General features: G+C 34.7%; 1 protein-coding gene across 1 annotated transcript; it reads right to left on the bottom strand.

The window, feature by feature from the left end:
* Window positions 1-11,814: 11,814 nt before the first annotated feature.
* Window positions 11,815-12,876, bottom strand: LOC113756012 (cytosolic sulfotransferase 12-like). The gene has a single exon (XM_027299838.1). It carries the CDS (start codon window positions 12,874-12,876, stop codon window positions 11,815-11,817), a length of 1,062 nt encoding a protein of 353 aa, XP_027155639.1.
* Window positions 12,877-14,880: the final 2,004 nt, after the last annotated feature.

Raw genomic sequence — 14,880 nt, forward strand, 5'->3', positions numbered from 1 at the left:
AAGTACATGCCCAGCAGCACTACGTGTTCCATGCCGCAGTCCCTCACGACCCTGAATTCGAACATTCCCACCCGTGTCGGGATGGCCGACACGTGTCCCCGGCCTGGTGGTGCAAGTCGACCCAATAGGCACTGTGCATCCTTGTGGGCCCGGCCTTTCCCCGGCGTCCAATGGCCTTCAGCCACGTCATCAAAAAGTACAGCGGCCCACGTTACGCTCGGGGCGCCATGTGGACGGTGGAGATGGTGTCCAAGTTAAATGGGTATTATTGGGCAACCCATTTATACCTATATACAAAAATTTAAGATACCCATACCAATCTATTCATGGGCGGGTATGAGTAAATTTAGTTAAGTGGATTGATTTGCCACTTCTACTCTTGAATCATCATCCCATCTCAAAATATCGGCCTCAACCGAAAAAAGAATACAACCTTGTTTCCTAGAAGGAACAATGCCAAGGTGATATATTTGGAATAGGTAATTATCTGCCTCAAGAGTATGAGTGTGTTTGGATAGGTAATTATTTGAAATATTATTTGGAATAATTACTATAGCACTTTTTGTGATGTGATGTCTGTAAGATAAAAAGATAATTGGAAAGATAAAAAGGTGTGTTGAAAATTGTATTTGTAATGTAAGCAAATTAATTTTGACCATTATTGTGATGTGTACTAATTAATGTAATTAGTACACCGAAACCATGCTAGAAAAATCATCAGGGGTAGAAGGGGCTAGTTCAAGTTTCCCCGGTAACTTTGGATTCTGGAATGCCTTATCCTACACAACGGATCTTCTGTCTCATATTTTGTGTCACTCTCTATCCCACTTTTTATTATATTGCTATTTCTCCTTCATAAACATCATATTTTAATTCTTTTTTATTTTCTTAAGATCCGATAACTATTAATTCAGTACAAAATAAATACAACAGTTTCAAAAAAGTAATATATAAAAGAAAATTAAAAAATACAGTAGAAAATTAGTAAAAAATCTCATTTTTTTTATGCATTTTAATTTTTTGAATTTGTTAAATTTTGTGTATTACTCAATTAATAGTTATTGGATCTTAAGAAAACAAAAAAGAATTAAAACATGATGTTTATGAAGGAGAAATAGCAATATAATAAAAAGTGGGACAGAATGTGGCACAGGATGTGAGACAGAAGATCCTTTGCGCTTATCCTACCTTCTTGTTTAGGGTACTAAAAGTCGTAGTTTAGGCGGTAAAAATTAGGGTGCATGTTGCAATTAACCCTACTAGATACTGTTTGTTTCAGTTAATATGCTGCTCATCAAAGTATTAAGGGATAATTTTAGAAACTTTCCCAGAGGTTTTCGACAATTTCACTCGACTCCCTTGAGGTTTATATAATTACAAAGACCTCTCCTGGTGTGATAAAAAGATAACAATGCCCTTCATTAATTGTCAATTCATTGAAAAACTCTATCAAATATTAAATCTCTCTCATCTATTATTAACCAATAATTCAAACCACAGTCTTTCCCATTTAACTATCTATTCTCTTCCTTCTGTATCTATTTTTCTTTCAAACTCATTTATTTATTATTATCAACTAGACATGTACTGTCATCACTAATAAAATCACCATACATACCAAGCCACCAATACTTACATATCTTGGTATCTATTCCCAATTTTCAATTTTTCATTATTATTAAATAGTTTCCTTGCACCCATTTTTGTTTCCAATTTTTGATAGGTATTATCAAATTGAAATTGTTAAATAACAAATTGAGCGCTAATTTCATTATCAAACTAGATGGAAATAAAGATAGTGATTGTGCTAAAAAAAATAAAAATTAAGGATAAGAAATGGAATAAGAACTAAATATAGGTTATACTGTTATGGTTGTCATGAAAAAATGTGTTCTTGGTATATATTTATAACTATATTGTATTTCTATTTTTGATTTACAATTATTGGTGTTATTCGTATAGAGAGAATTTGATTGATTTTGAACTCTGTGCCAATGGAGTATATTGAATATTGATATTAACAATGATCGTTTAGATTATTTTGTATTAAAAAAGATAGCAATCATGGAATTGAAATTTAGGGATATTGATGAATATTGTTTCGTATTAAGTAAAGTTTGATATTGATATGAAATTGTGGGTATGTGATGTAGAGTTTATAGTTGATACAATAGACTGTATCAGAAATTTTTAGGTAAAAGAGGAATATTAGAACAAAGATAAGTATTTATTTAATGGTGATTTGGATGTTGATGGGTAAGTAATAATAGTAGCAAGTAAAGATAAATGAAATAAAGATTGTAAACCGTTTTTTTTCCTTTACATTTGACGTGTGCGGAGTATACATATCAATTTTGCCTCATTCTAATCAAGTTTTACATTTATAAACTCCTAAATACCCCACACGCGATTTATCGCAAGTATACGAATCGTGAGCGAGTATAGGGTATTAAGGGTCGATCCCACAAGGAAGATTGCAATTACCGGTACTACTAAAGCTTCTCTATTATTTAGACTATCAATGAATTATAACAAATTAAACCTACTGAAATTATACAAAATAACAAATGAAAGCTCCTTGGGTTGTGGTATCCCTAACTACTCATGCAAGTGCTATATTTGGATCATTGAATACTACATCTAGGCTAATTATGGTGTAATTTCCTTATGCATTTGAATCCTACTTTCGTAGTGAATCAATTATACTCATAACTAATCCATACCTATTTTCATGGTTATGAAATTAGCTACAAGTTCATTTCTTCAATGAAATTACATGAAATGAATCACTAAAAACCACATAAGTGCACCTCTACTTTCGTGAGTGTACTCCCTATGTTTAGCACTTCTTGAACTAGTGTTAAATCTCAATTTTCATTGCAGAAACAACACCTTAAATAATCACAATCAATGGTACCAGATTAATCATGATTTAAAGAGCTAAAGTGCTAAATAACTTGCTCAAATCATAGCAGTCAAATAACCAAATAATAAACACTAACAATTATAGAAAGTTCAACCAAACCCAAGGTACAAACTTTAGAAACACATAATGAACACAAAATCCAGAACTTGTATATTAACTAAACTTGGAATCAAATACAAAAGATAAAGAGTTTGGAAGGAATACAACCCTTGTCACATGAGCTTTCTTCCTTGCCTTCTTCATTCTCCATCTTCATCCTAATCTAGATAATAAACAAGAATGGAAAAGCTACACTACTCTATACTAAGCTAAACTAACACTAGGAAGATGAAAGAGCTACATTTCTGCAACTTCAAGCTTTCTCCCGTAGCTCACTCTATTTTTCTCTATGAACTCCCCTCCCCTTTTTGCAATGAATTTTGCTCTTTTATGATGAAAGGTGGTCAAGAAATGAGGATTACATCTCCCCTTTACAGCTGGGAATGTTTCTCACATGTCTAGCATCCAATGTGAGTTGGTAGAGGTGAAATTGAGTTTTACGCGTACAGAGCAGCCTTTTCTGACCAGTGATCCGATCTGCTACAGTACCTCGGATCCGTATGGATCCGAGCTTGGATCCACTAACCCAGAAACAGCCGAGGGTTCGGATGAATAGTGGATCCGAGTGTGGATCACTTGCTCTGTTTTTGGCCCAACTTCAACCGATCTTTTCTTGATGTTAGAGGCTGAACCAGCTCATGCCTAAAACACAAAAGTTGTAGCCTTTTGATTTATCTTTCCAATGCATCAAGAATCACCTCATTTGGATCTGTGTAGGCTGAGATATGACTGAAATACCCTTGCCTGCTCCATGCCTTGTTCCAGTTTCGACCAATAGCAATTGACTCTGTACTTCGGCTTTTTTGACCTGGAAAACCTTCAAACTGGATTCGAATGTCTTCACCAAAGTTGTAGATCTATCTCTTATCTTCAAATGGTTTCAAGAATCATCCCAATCCGATCATTGTAACTCAAGTTATAGCCGAAATACGAAAATGTGTCAAAACTGTCAAAATACACAAAATCCAAGTAAAAAGTGATAAAAACCTCATTTAATCACTTAAAAGCATTTTTCACCAATTATAGCCAAAATGATTCATATTCTTCCAATAATATACCAAAGTGACTAAAAATAATATAAAATGTCATACAATTATTACGTAAATTAGTCACTTATCAAACTCCCCCACACTTAAATCATTGCTTGTCCTCAAGCAATTCACACATAATCAAATGCAATGATTCAAGAGGTGAAATAATATATGCACTTTGTCCAATTTAATTCCTCAAGACTTGGAAAATAATCATTATACAATTATTCAATTTACACTAAATACTCATAATATCAAGTAAAGGAAAGATAATTATACCCTAAATTCAACAAGTTAAACTTAATCTCTTACCCTAACTTAATTTTACAAATAAGCGAATCACATAGTCAATTTATAGCTTTCCTCCTCCTATAATCATCTTTTTCTCAAAATTCTATAACTAAGAGGGATTTATTCACACAAATTTTACTTAAATAGTGAGAATGCCTTTTTACGCGAAAATCGACACTTTTAGGTGAAGATCCCCGGTTACTCAACATTTCACTTATTCAAGTTGCTATGCATACTCTTAATTCAAGTACCTTTTTACGCGAATGTCGACATTTGTTGATGCCAACCCCCGGTTACTCGGTACATGAATCATTGGAGTAGAACAATTTTTATTTACTTTCTTTTCTTTTTTTTTTCTACTTTTTTTTTCTTTTTCAGAAATAAAGGACAATAAATAGATAACCCCTCTTAGAAAATATATAAGAATAATCAAAGGAGGAATATAACCTTTATCGACTATATCAATCACTTACTTGCAAAATTAAGTAAAGAGAAGAAATCTCATTAAACATGTAAAATTATAGGCATAATTTTCCTCACTTTACCAAATATACTTTCTAAAATGTAAAAATTCTAATTGCATAATACTATTTCCAAGTTAAATGAGGACTAAACCTTCCAACATACATATAAAGTTTCAACAATTGGAAGAATATAAACATTTAAAGTTGGAACAAATTAGCCCTTTTTGAATGAAAATACAAAAATTTGAAGAACTTTTGGGCCATAGTGAAATATTGGAAAAGATTTTAGAAAATTTTTTTACAGAGTTTCTCCTTATAAATGGATGAAAACTCTGTGCCAACAAATCCAATTTCAAGCAAATTATCCACATGGCAAATAGTTCAAACATAATTCCAACATTTCTAAGCATTTAAATCCACAAAATATCATCACATGGCAAGTAAATGCAAGTTCAATACTTTCCTCCCCCACACTTAAACTTCACATTGTCCTCAATGTGAGAAAGGAAAAATAACGAAAATAAGAGAAAGTAATACTCCCCTAATGAACTTGCGCGATCCGAATCCATGGCAATGTGATGAATTTCCAACTTTACTTGAAAGAATGGAGACTTCAATTAATGCACCTTGAAAAAAAAACAAAAATACAATTCTTAAGAATAAAAGCTTGCAACCAACAAGAAGAAAAGTGGAGTTGAAGGAGGAAAAAGAGGGAAGAATGAGGAAAAGTGGTCCGAGGCTTCGTTTGGAAAGGATCCGAGGTCGTTTTTGAAAGGATCCGAGGTCGGATCATGATAAGTGAGCTCGGATCAAGAAGCTCAAATTTTTTCTGATTGCAGAAGTGGATCCGAGGCCTTGGATCCATATGGATCCGAGCTCGGATCAAGAAGCTCGAAGTTTTTCTCTGATTGCAGAAGTGGATCCGAGGCCTTGGATCCATATGGATCCGAGGCCTTGGATCCATTTAGGCCTGTCAACGGGTCGGGTCTAGACCCGGATCCGGACCGGATCCGTGAAATTATTGCGGGTATGGGTAGGGATTTAATTCCGTTTCCCGGATCCGGATCCGAATCCGTTTTGTCAAACAAAAAACGGGTCGGATACGGAATATAGTATTCCGACCCGTATTAGACCCGGATCCGGATATAAATGAATTAATAATTTAAAACATATATATTTATCAATATAAATTTGATTAGGGTGATGTATTTGAATAAAGTCAATTTGATTTCTTTTCTTATTTGGTTTTTTCTTTGCATTAGTTAGAAATTAGTTTACAAATATATTTTTTTCTTATTTTTATTAGAAATTATAAATTTTGCTAAATTTGTTCGGGTAGACCCGACCCGGATCCGGGACCCGCCAGATCCGGATCCGGAATATAAAATAAAAGACCCGTCGGGTAAACGGGTCGGATCCGGATCCGGTATAGTAATTCGGGTCCGGGTCCGGAATAATGAATTCCGGCCCGGACCCGGCCCGTTGACAGCCCTAGATCCATTGAATCTGCACTTATTGCAGAATTTTTGCAATTTTCAGTTTGACCTCAATTCTTCAAAATACACCCTAGATCATTTCTATGTCAAAATAAACCATTCACACACATGTAAAATGATCTAAACATGCATTCTAAACCTCTTTAATGCATCAAAAACCATAATTACTGAATTTGAGGTATTGAGATCTTTGATCAAACTTCGCCTTTTTCACCTCATTTGGTCACTTTTGCATCTTTTTCCAAAACCTACAAATGAAAAATAACAAAATAACTCAAACTTATACTTTAAACATAAAATCACTCCAAAGTAACACCAACTTAAACAAGCATTGGGTTGCCTCCCAATAAGCGCTTCTTTAAAGTCAATAGCTTGACTATATCACCTCATTTTTCAAGGAGGCTTAGTTAACGAATAATCCACCATTTTAGGCCGTGGTGGATCATTAAAAGGTGACTTTATAGAAAAAGCCACATGATCTAATGATGTGAGAAATGGAAGTGACTTACCTATCCCAAGTGTTTCATAGATATTACCTTGAATATGCACCACTTGAGAACTTACCAAAGGAAATGTCATGAGAGTATCTTGAGCAGGAATACCTTTAGAACCTATACTTTCAATGCACTCCTCAAGAGGGGTGAAAAATGAGTCATTAAAACTCACCTCTTGAGGTTCAAAGTTAGTTCCAAAGATATTATCATGTGAAATGGATATTTGCTCATTAAAACACTCTTGAGATTCATCATTTTCATCAAAATGCAATCCATTTTCACATACAACATTTTCACCATTCATGCTAGGATCATTTTGTAAATTATCAGAAGAAATAACTTTACACAATACATTCAATTGCTCATGTATATCACCAAAGTGAGAAGCTAATTCATCTAACCTTTCCTCAATCCTATCAAAACGGTCATAGGTTGCATTTGCTAGCTTTTCTATGGCTAAATCAAATTGATTAGAAAAATTTTCTACAGCTAGCTCCCAAGATGCATTAGAATCATTAGCTAATGGTTCACTTTCTAACTCCCAAGGCAGAGGTGCATTAGCTAACTTCTCTATTGCCAACTCCCAAGATGGTTTTGATTCATATTGGACACTTTCAGGTTGGTAATCATAAAAACATGAATTATCACTATAAGTACATTGATTATTCCAACCATAAGCGGGAGAATTGCTCCAATTAGCACTATATTGATCAAAACAAGGATTGTAATGCTCTAATTCATCATAATAATCCACATTTTGTGCTTGCATACATGTATTAGTAGCATGATAACCTCCACACAAGTCACAAATCACATGATAAGAATTAAAAGCATTAGCATTCCCCCCTTGCTCAATTTCATGCATAATGGTGTCCATTTGAACTTGTAAGTTAATTACATCAAATTTTGCCTTTAAGCACCTTAAACCATCTTCAAAAGACATACATTCAGTAAATTCTTGGTTACCTCTGTTGAAGGAGTTTTGCACTTGGTAACCATCCATTGCCAATCTTCCCCTTCTCAAGCATTGTCCTCCAAATTGACCTACTCTTCTCATCACCTAAAATTGCTTTTAAACAACTTCAAAAGCAAAATTAGTAAGAAAAATAGGTAATGAAACACATACACATAAAATACAAAAATAACAGAAAATAACATTCACATTATAACTAATATTATGTCTAAACTAATAAAGTTGCTCTTCACACCGATATTGCCAAATCTTCCCCGGCAACGGCGCCAAAAACTTGACGTGTGCGGAGTATACATATCAATTTTGCCTCATTCTAATCAAGTTTTACATTTATAAACTCTTAAATACCCCACACGCGATTTATCGCAAGTATACGAATCGTGAGCGAGTATAGGGTATTAAGGGTCGATCCCACAAGGAAGATTGCAATTACCGGTACTACTAAAGCTTCTCTATTATTTAGACTATCAATGAATTATAACAAATTAAACCTACTGAAATTATACAAAATAACAAATGAAAGCTCCTTGGGTTGTGATATCCCTAACTACTCATGCAAGTGCTATATTTGGATCATTGAATACTACATCTAGGCTAATTATGGTGTAATTTCCTTATGCATTTGAATCCTACTTTCGTAGTGAATCAATTATACTCATAACTAATCCATACCTATTTTCATGGTTATGAAATTAGCTACAAGTTCATTTCTTCAATGAAATTACATGAAATGAATCACTAAAAACCACATAAGTGCACCTCTACTTTCGTGAGTGTACTCCCTATGTTTAGCACTTCTTGAACTAGTGTTAAATCTCAATTTTTATTGCAGAAACAACACCTTAAATAATCACAATCAATGGTACCAGATTAATCATGATTTAAAGAGCTAAAGTGCTAAATAACTTGCTCAAATCATAGCAGTCAAATAACCAAATAATAAACACTAACAATTATAGAAAGTTCAACCAAACCCAAGGTACAAACTTTAGAAACACATAATGAACACAAAATCCAGAACTTGTATATTAACTAAACTTGGAATCAAATACAAAAGATAAAGAGTTTGGAAGGAATACAACCCTTGTCACATGAGCTTTCTTCCTTGCCTTCTTCATTCTCCATCTTCATCCTAATCTAGATAATAAACAAGAATGGAAAAGCTACACTACTCTATACTAAGCTAAACTAACACTAGGAAGATGAAAGAGCTACATTTCTGCAACTTCAAGCTTTCTCCCGTAGCTCACTCTATTTTTCTCTATGAACTCCCCTCCCCTTTTTGCAATGAATTTTGCTCTTTTATGATGAAAGGTGGTCAAGAAATGAGGATTACATCTCCCCTTTACAGCTGGGAATGTTTCTCACATGTCTAGCATCCAATGTGAGTTGGTGGAGGTGAAATTGAGTTTTACGCGTACAGAGCAGCCTTTTCTGACCAGTGATCCGATCTGCTACAGTACCTCGGATCCGTATGGATCCGAGCTTGGATCCACTAACCCAGAAACAGCCGAGGGTTCGGATGAATAGTGGATCCGAGTGTGGATCACTTGCTCTGTTTTTGGCCCAACTTCAACCGATCTTTTCTTGATGTTAGAGGCTGAACCAGCTCATGCCTAAAACACGAAAGTTGTAGCCTTTTGATTTATCTTTCCAATGCATCAAGAATCACCTCATTTGGATCTGTGTAGGCTGAGATATGACTGAAATACCCTTGCCTGCTCCATGCCTTGTTCCAGTTTCGACCAATAGCAATTGACTCTGTACTTCGGCTTTTTTGACCTGGAAAACCTTCAAACTGGATTCGGATGTCTTCACCAAAGTTGTAGATCTATCTCTTATCTTCAAATGGTTTCAAGAATCATCCCAATCCGATCATTGTAACTCAAGTTATAGCCGAAATACGAAAATGTGTCAAAACTGTCAAAATACACAAAATCCAAGTAAAAAGTGATAAAAACCTCATTTAATCACTTAAAAGCATTTTTCACCAATTATAGCCAAAATGATTCATAATCTTCCAATAATATACCCAAAGTGACTAAAAATAATATAAAATGTCATACAATTATTACGTAAATTAGTCACTTATCAACATTTTTGTTGTGAATTATAACTCAAGGGCATTATAGAAATTTTGAGAAAAAGTATAGTCTTTTGGGTCTAGAATGTTACTTAAATAGTGAAAATAGAGGAGGTAAGTGTAATTTTTAGAACTTGAGGAGAGTTTTCTGCAATTGTTAAAAACCTCAAGGGAGGTATGTGCAATTAATCCAAGTATTAAATTAACATTTCTGTGTTGAAAATGGTAGTATTTCAGTCTCTTATTTTGATTAAGGATAACGATGGGAAAGGGAGGGAGATGAGATGACTTGATAATACAAATTGACACATGTTGGTTTAAAATGCTCCTTCATTAAAATGATTCAAATCATTGACCAATATCCTTGACACTCTTAGAAATAAACTATAACACCTAACACCTTGAACAGCATGAGCAAGTTTTTGACACTTCAAATCTCCTCTTTATAGTTTTCTAATAGCTTTTGTAGAATCCAAATTTAAGGTTCTAATAATAATTAGTGCATTCAGGATTATAGAATTGAAGGGATAAAATAATCACTCAAAATATTTAGGTGGAAGAAAAGAAAATAAATAATACACACTATTATTAAAATCTCAAACAATGGGAGAAAATCACACCACAATAAAACCTTATCGACCCTTTTGGATTCTCTTAAGAAAATACCTCAACTAATATCCTACTTATAACTTATTGAGACTTGTAAAATAAGAATTCACTTGCATAAGAAATTACCAAATAAGACACAAACTCCTAAATAACATAACTACTAAAAACCTCACTCCAATAAATCTAGTAAATAAATAAAGGGGTTCTTCTAGACTTGGTTTATTTTATCAACTTTGTATTTTGCAAATAATTTTCAGCAATTTTTTCTTGATCAAAATACTCATTCATATAAATTCATTCATCTTTAGAGTCACCATATTTACCATCAATATAAGTGCTGAAACATAGAATATCATAGACTGCTTTCTTAGCAAAATTATCACCACCAAATAATTGAAAAATTCCACCGCCATAATTAGTAAAAAGAACTTCACACTATCAATCAACTCTAGATATTTTTTCACCTATAAAATTCAACTAAAATATGTATCTATTTGTGATTATAGGAGTCGAAATAGAAAACTTTTCATCATCAACCAAATTTTTAAAAAATTCTGCCTTTATTTAACAATTCATATGCCTAAATAAAATTTTTAGGTCTCTTTTGTCAAGTTTTCTTGGTTTTTCTAGTTGATTAACCAATCAAATCCTTCAATCTGACGACCAATTCTTCTCTAATTTCTATCATGACATCCGTAGCAATTTGACAATTCCTAGACCAATCTTATGGTCGAATTCTTCACCAACTACGTATTTCAAGACCAACCTCATGCCTAACTCAATCAACTCAATATTTTTTAGCAAACCCTATGCCTTAATTTTTTGACATTGGAAACGCTTAGGACTAATCTTGTAGTTTGGCTCTGATACTAATTGTAGAATCCAAATTTTGGGTTTTAGTAATAATTAATGTATACTGAAGAGATAAAATAATCAGTCAAAATATTTATGAAAGAGAGAAGAAAATAAATAACACACACTATTATTGAAATCTCAAATAATGGAACAAAATCACACCATAATAAAATCTTATCGATGTTTTTGGACTTTCTTAAGAAAATACCTCAACAAATGTTCTATCTATAACTTTCTCGGACTTGTAAAATAAGAAATTATCAAATAAAACACAAACTCCTAAATAACTTAACCGTTGAAATCTGCCTCTAATAAAACTAGTAAATAAGTAAATAGGTTCTTCCACACTTGGTTTATTTTGTCAACAGCTTTGCTCTTATCCTAATTGGAAATGGCATTCTGGTGTTCCACAATGACATTCTCATGTTCCTGTTGCTGCAGGAGATAGTGGCACTGGACAATTACGCGGATGCACAATTTTCCTTGTCTAAAATCACATGGCAGTAGACACCTCTGACTTCTCATCATCCTCAGAGGAAAACGCCTTCAAATGAAATTTCTTAAAACTTTCTTCAGTAACTTGATCCAAATGATCCATCATTTCTCTTTCAAGATAGTTTTGGGAATCACCAACCTGACCTTCCCTGAAAAAGGTCTTGTTTTCTATGACCCGAAACCCGACCACCGAGTGTGATCCTGTTTTATTCACATCCAAATTGCTCAGATTCTTAAAACTACAGAACTCTACCACTTTACTCACCAGGCTTTCACCTTCTTTGTCTGTGGTGAAAGGCTGCCCCAAGAATTTTGCTAATCTCTTTGTATGGAAGCAAGGCTCTTTCTTCAAGTCTTCATATCTAAGAAAGAATACTCTTTCAGGCCATTCTATACTTGCTTTCCAATAACCCAACACATGATTCCAGTATGGTCCAAATGGTAAAGCACCTTTAGAGAACTTTTCAAATGCCTCTGCTAATGAAATTCGTGGCTCTGCTTCGGGTTTCAGCTTGTTGACAAAGTGCCACCATGACACTAACACATCCTTCGGGTCTCGATAAACATAAACAATATGGCAGCCTGGAGATTTTGTTGATTCTGGTAAAGAGTTGTAAGGAATGTGAGTGTGCATGAGAGAATTGGGTGGCTTTGGGTTTACAGGATTCGCGGCGGCATATGATTCCAGCGTGGGAACCAGTTCATGAGGGTTTGCCGTTAGCAAAGGATTTTGATCGGGATGACTGATACATGTACGATTTGTTATGGTAAAAAGAAGTGCCTTTAACCAGGTTGTTCCCGATTTTGGATATGTGGCCAGGAGAATGTCACTTGGTTGTGCCCGAAAATGTTTCTGGAGAATTAGGAGTCCCTTGAGAACTATGGTGGGACACCAAAAACCTTGGTACAAGTGAAAGTGCTCACTTAACCACCCTCTTTCCCTAGGGAGCACAGAGAGGATTTGATCACTGTCATCTTCTTTTTCTTTGTTAAACAATGTTTGTTCATCACCACCTTCAATGTAGGAAGAAGAGTTTTGGGTCAATGAAGGGATTGCCATGAGGAATTGGGACTTGAAATCTGGAGGCTGGTAGACACTATATTTATGATACGAGATTATTGTAAATAAGATAGTTGGATTAGTACATGTGCAAGCTGGCAGGCTCAAAATTCAATCATTCTTGCGAATTTGACTAGGAGGACCGCAATAAAAGAGAGGGCGACAGAGAAATGGACCTTACAAGAGAAGAAAATACTAGCATCCCTCTCCTGCATAAGAACGTGTGATGGAATCTCAGTAAAGATAACAACAAAATTTGATGGAGCCAATAGATCGCTAGAACAGCAAATCTACATTATCAATATGCACTAGCCAGCAAGGCAATCACGTGGCCAGCAGGAACATTTCTGCTTGAGAGCTGAAATGGCAGAAAACAATATAGACATGGCTGATGTGAGTCATCCATGGGCAATTATTTCAATGGCATCGTAAACAGCGCAATTCACTGTAGAACTTGACCACTGGATCCCAAGCTAAAAGTCATAGGTAGGGATTGTTTAGGAGAAAAGAACAAGCGGGAATATTTAGCTCAAATTTTTCATAGACAGATATCCAGGGCACATGTTAAATATGACGGCCAATATTCATAAATTTTGTCCATCCAAAATCAAAATGTGGTATTGCAGTAAAGCAGGACCATCACATCTCCCCAACACTGCTCAAAAACAATCATTAGTGTTTTCCTTTCAACCTTGACCTCAAACAGTGCTACGGAGTCCAAAAACTTTCACATGGTTGCCTAATTATTGTATGTCAAAAGAAAGATTGCACTAAAGTTCAGAAAGTTTTGCTGGAATATGTAAGGCTAAAAAGTAAACAAAATGGACGCAGGACCACGGTTCATATTATTTTGAGGCAAGAAATAAAGGTGGTGAAAAGACAAGGACAAAGTTTGAGTTTCTGACATTAATTATTACCTATACCAGCTAAGAACAAGATGGCTTGATGGCACATAAGGGATTAGAGTTCAGTGTATACAACAGACTTCCATTGCGCTTATTGATGCTTTCCGATAGGGTTTTTTGTGTTTTGGGAGCATTTAAGTTGAGGTTGTGCCTGAAATCCCTCGTGGCTCTCCTCTCCAACTTTATAAATGCACTCTGCCCTCTTCTTAAACCAGTACCATATAGAGTGTTTTCATGGCCAGTTTTGGTGCTTCCTTACAGCTATTGATATTGACTTATTGCCTTCTAATCCCCTTACCCACCCCCACACCCCCTCTCTTGTGTGTACTTATGAAATCTATTAGTCTTGCTAAAAAGAAATATACCATAGTGACGACTGGCCTTCTAGCATGTTTTGTTAACATTCTAGAAAAATATTTAGTGCTCCTAGTTGATAGGTAAGAAGAAAGGTGATGTCAACATGACGTGCGCAAAAAAGTTGAGACAAATTAGACTAATGAAAAAGAGATGGTCAAATCACGAAGTTGAGAACAGTGAAATGCCTAAAACAAGTGTTGCGTATGAAAGGGCGTTTGGCCAAAGGGATAATATAATCAGTAGGAGACAATTTTAATAGTTTTGGAACTTTGAAGAAACAGAGAATATAAATTGCACATGCTTGCTTCTGTCACATGACAAATGTCTTCTGGCTTTAGAGATAAACTGCTGGCTCGTCCAGCTGCTAAATGTTACTGCATTCTCAGTGGTTGTTTTCAATATTCAGGAAATTTTAAGACGACTGGAAGACTGTCCTCTTCTCCTGACAGTGAATTTAATAGGTGCTTTATTTGGACTTTTCTTTTCTTAATTTTTTGGAAAATTATTATGCTAATTCACTGATCCTTCTCATACTTTGTCTTTTGTGTTGAATTTAGGGTTCTTAATTTTGGCAAGATGCTAATTCACTGATTCTTCTCATAATTTGTTTTTTTTTTTTTGTGTTGAATTCAGGATTCATGATTAAACTATGTTTAAAAGAGAAAATTTCAGAAGATTTGTTGAAAAAGAACGTGGCACGTTTGGTAAGGAAATTTCAAGGTTATGAGAAGTTATCTCTTGA

This window comes from Coffea eugenioides, unplaced genomic scaffold (assembly GCF_003713205.1).
Source record: "Coffea eugenioides isolate CCC68of unplaced genomic scaffold, Ceug_1.0 ScVebR1_18;HRSCAF=85, whole genome shotgun sequence".
Lineage (NCBI taxonomy): Eukaryota > Viridiplantae > Streptophyta > Magnoliopsida > Gentianales > Rubiaceae > Coffea > Coffea eugenioides.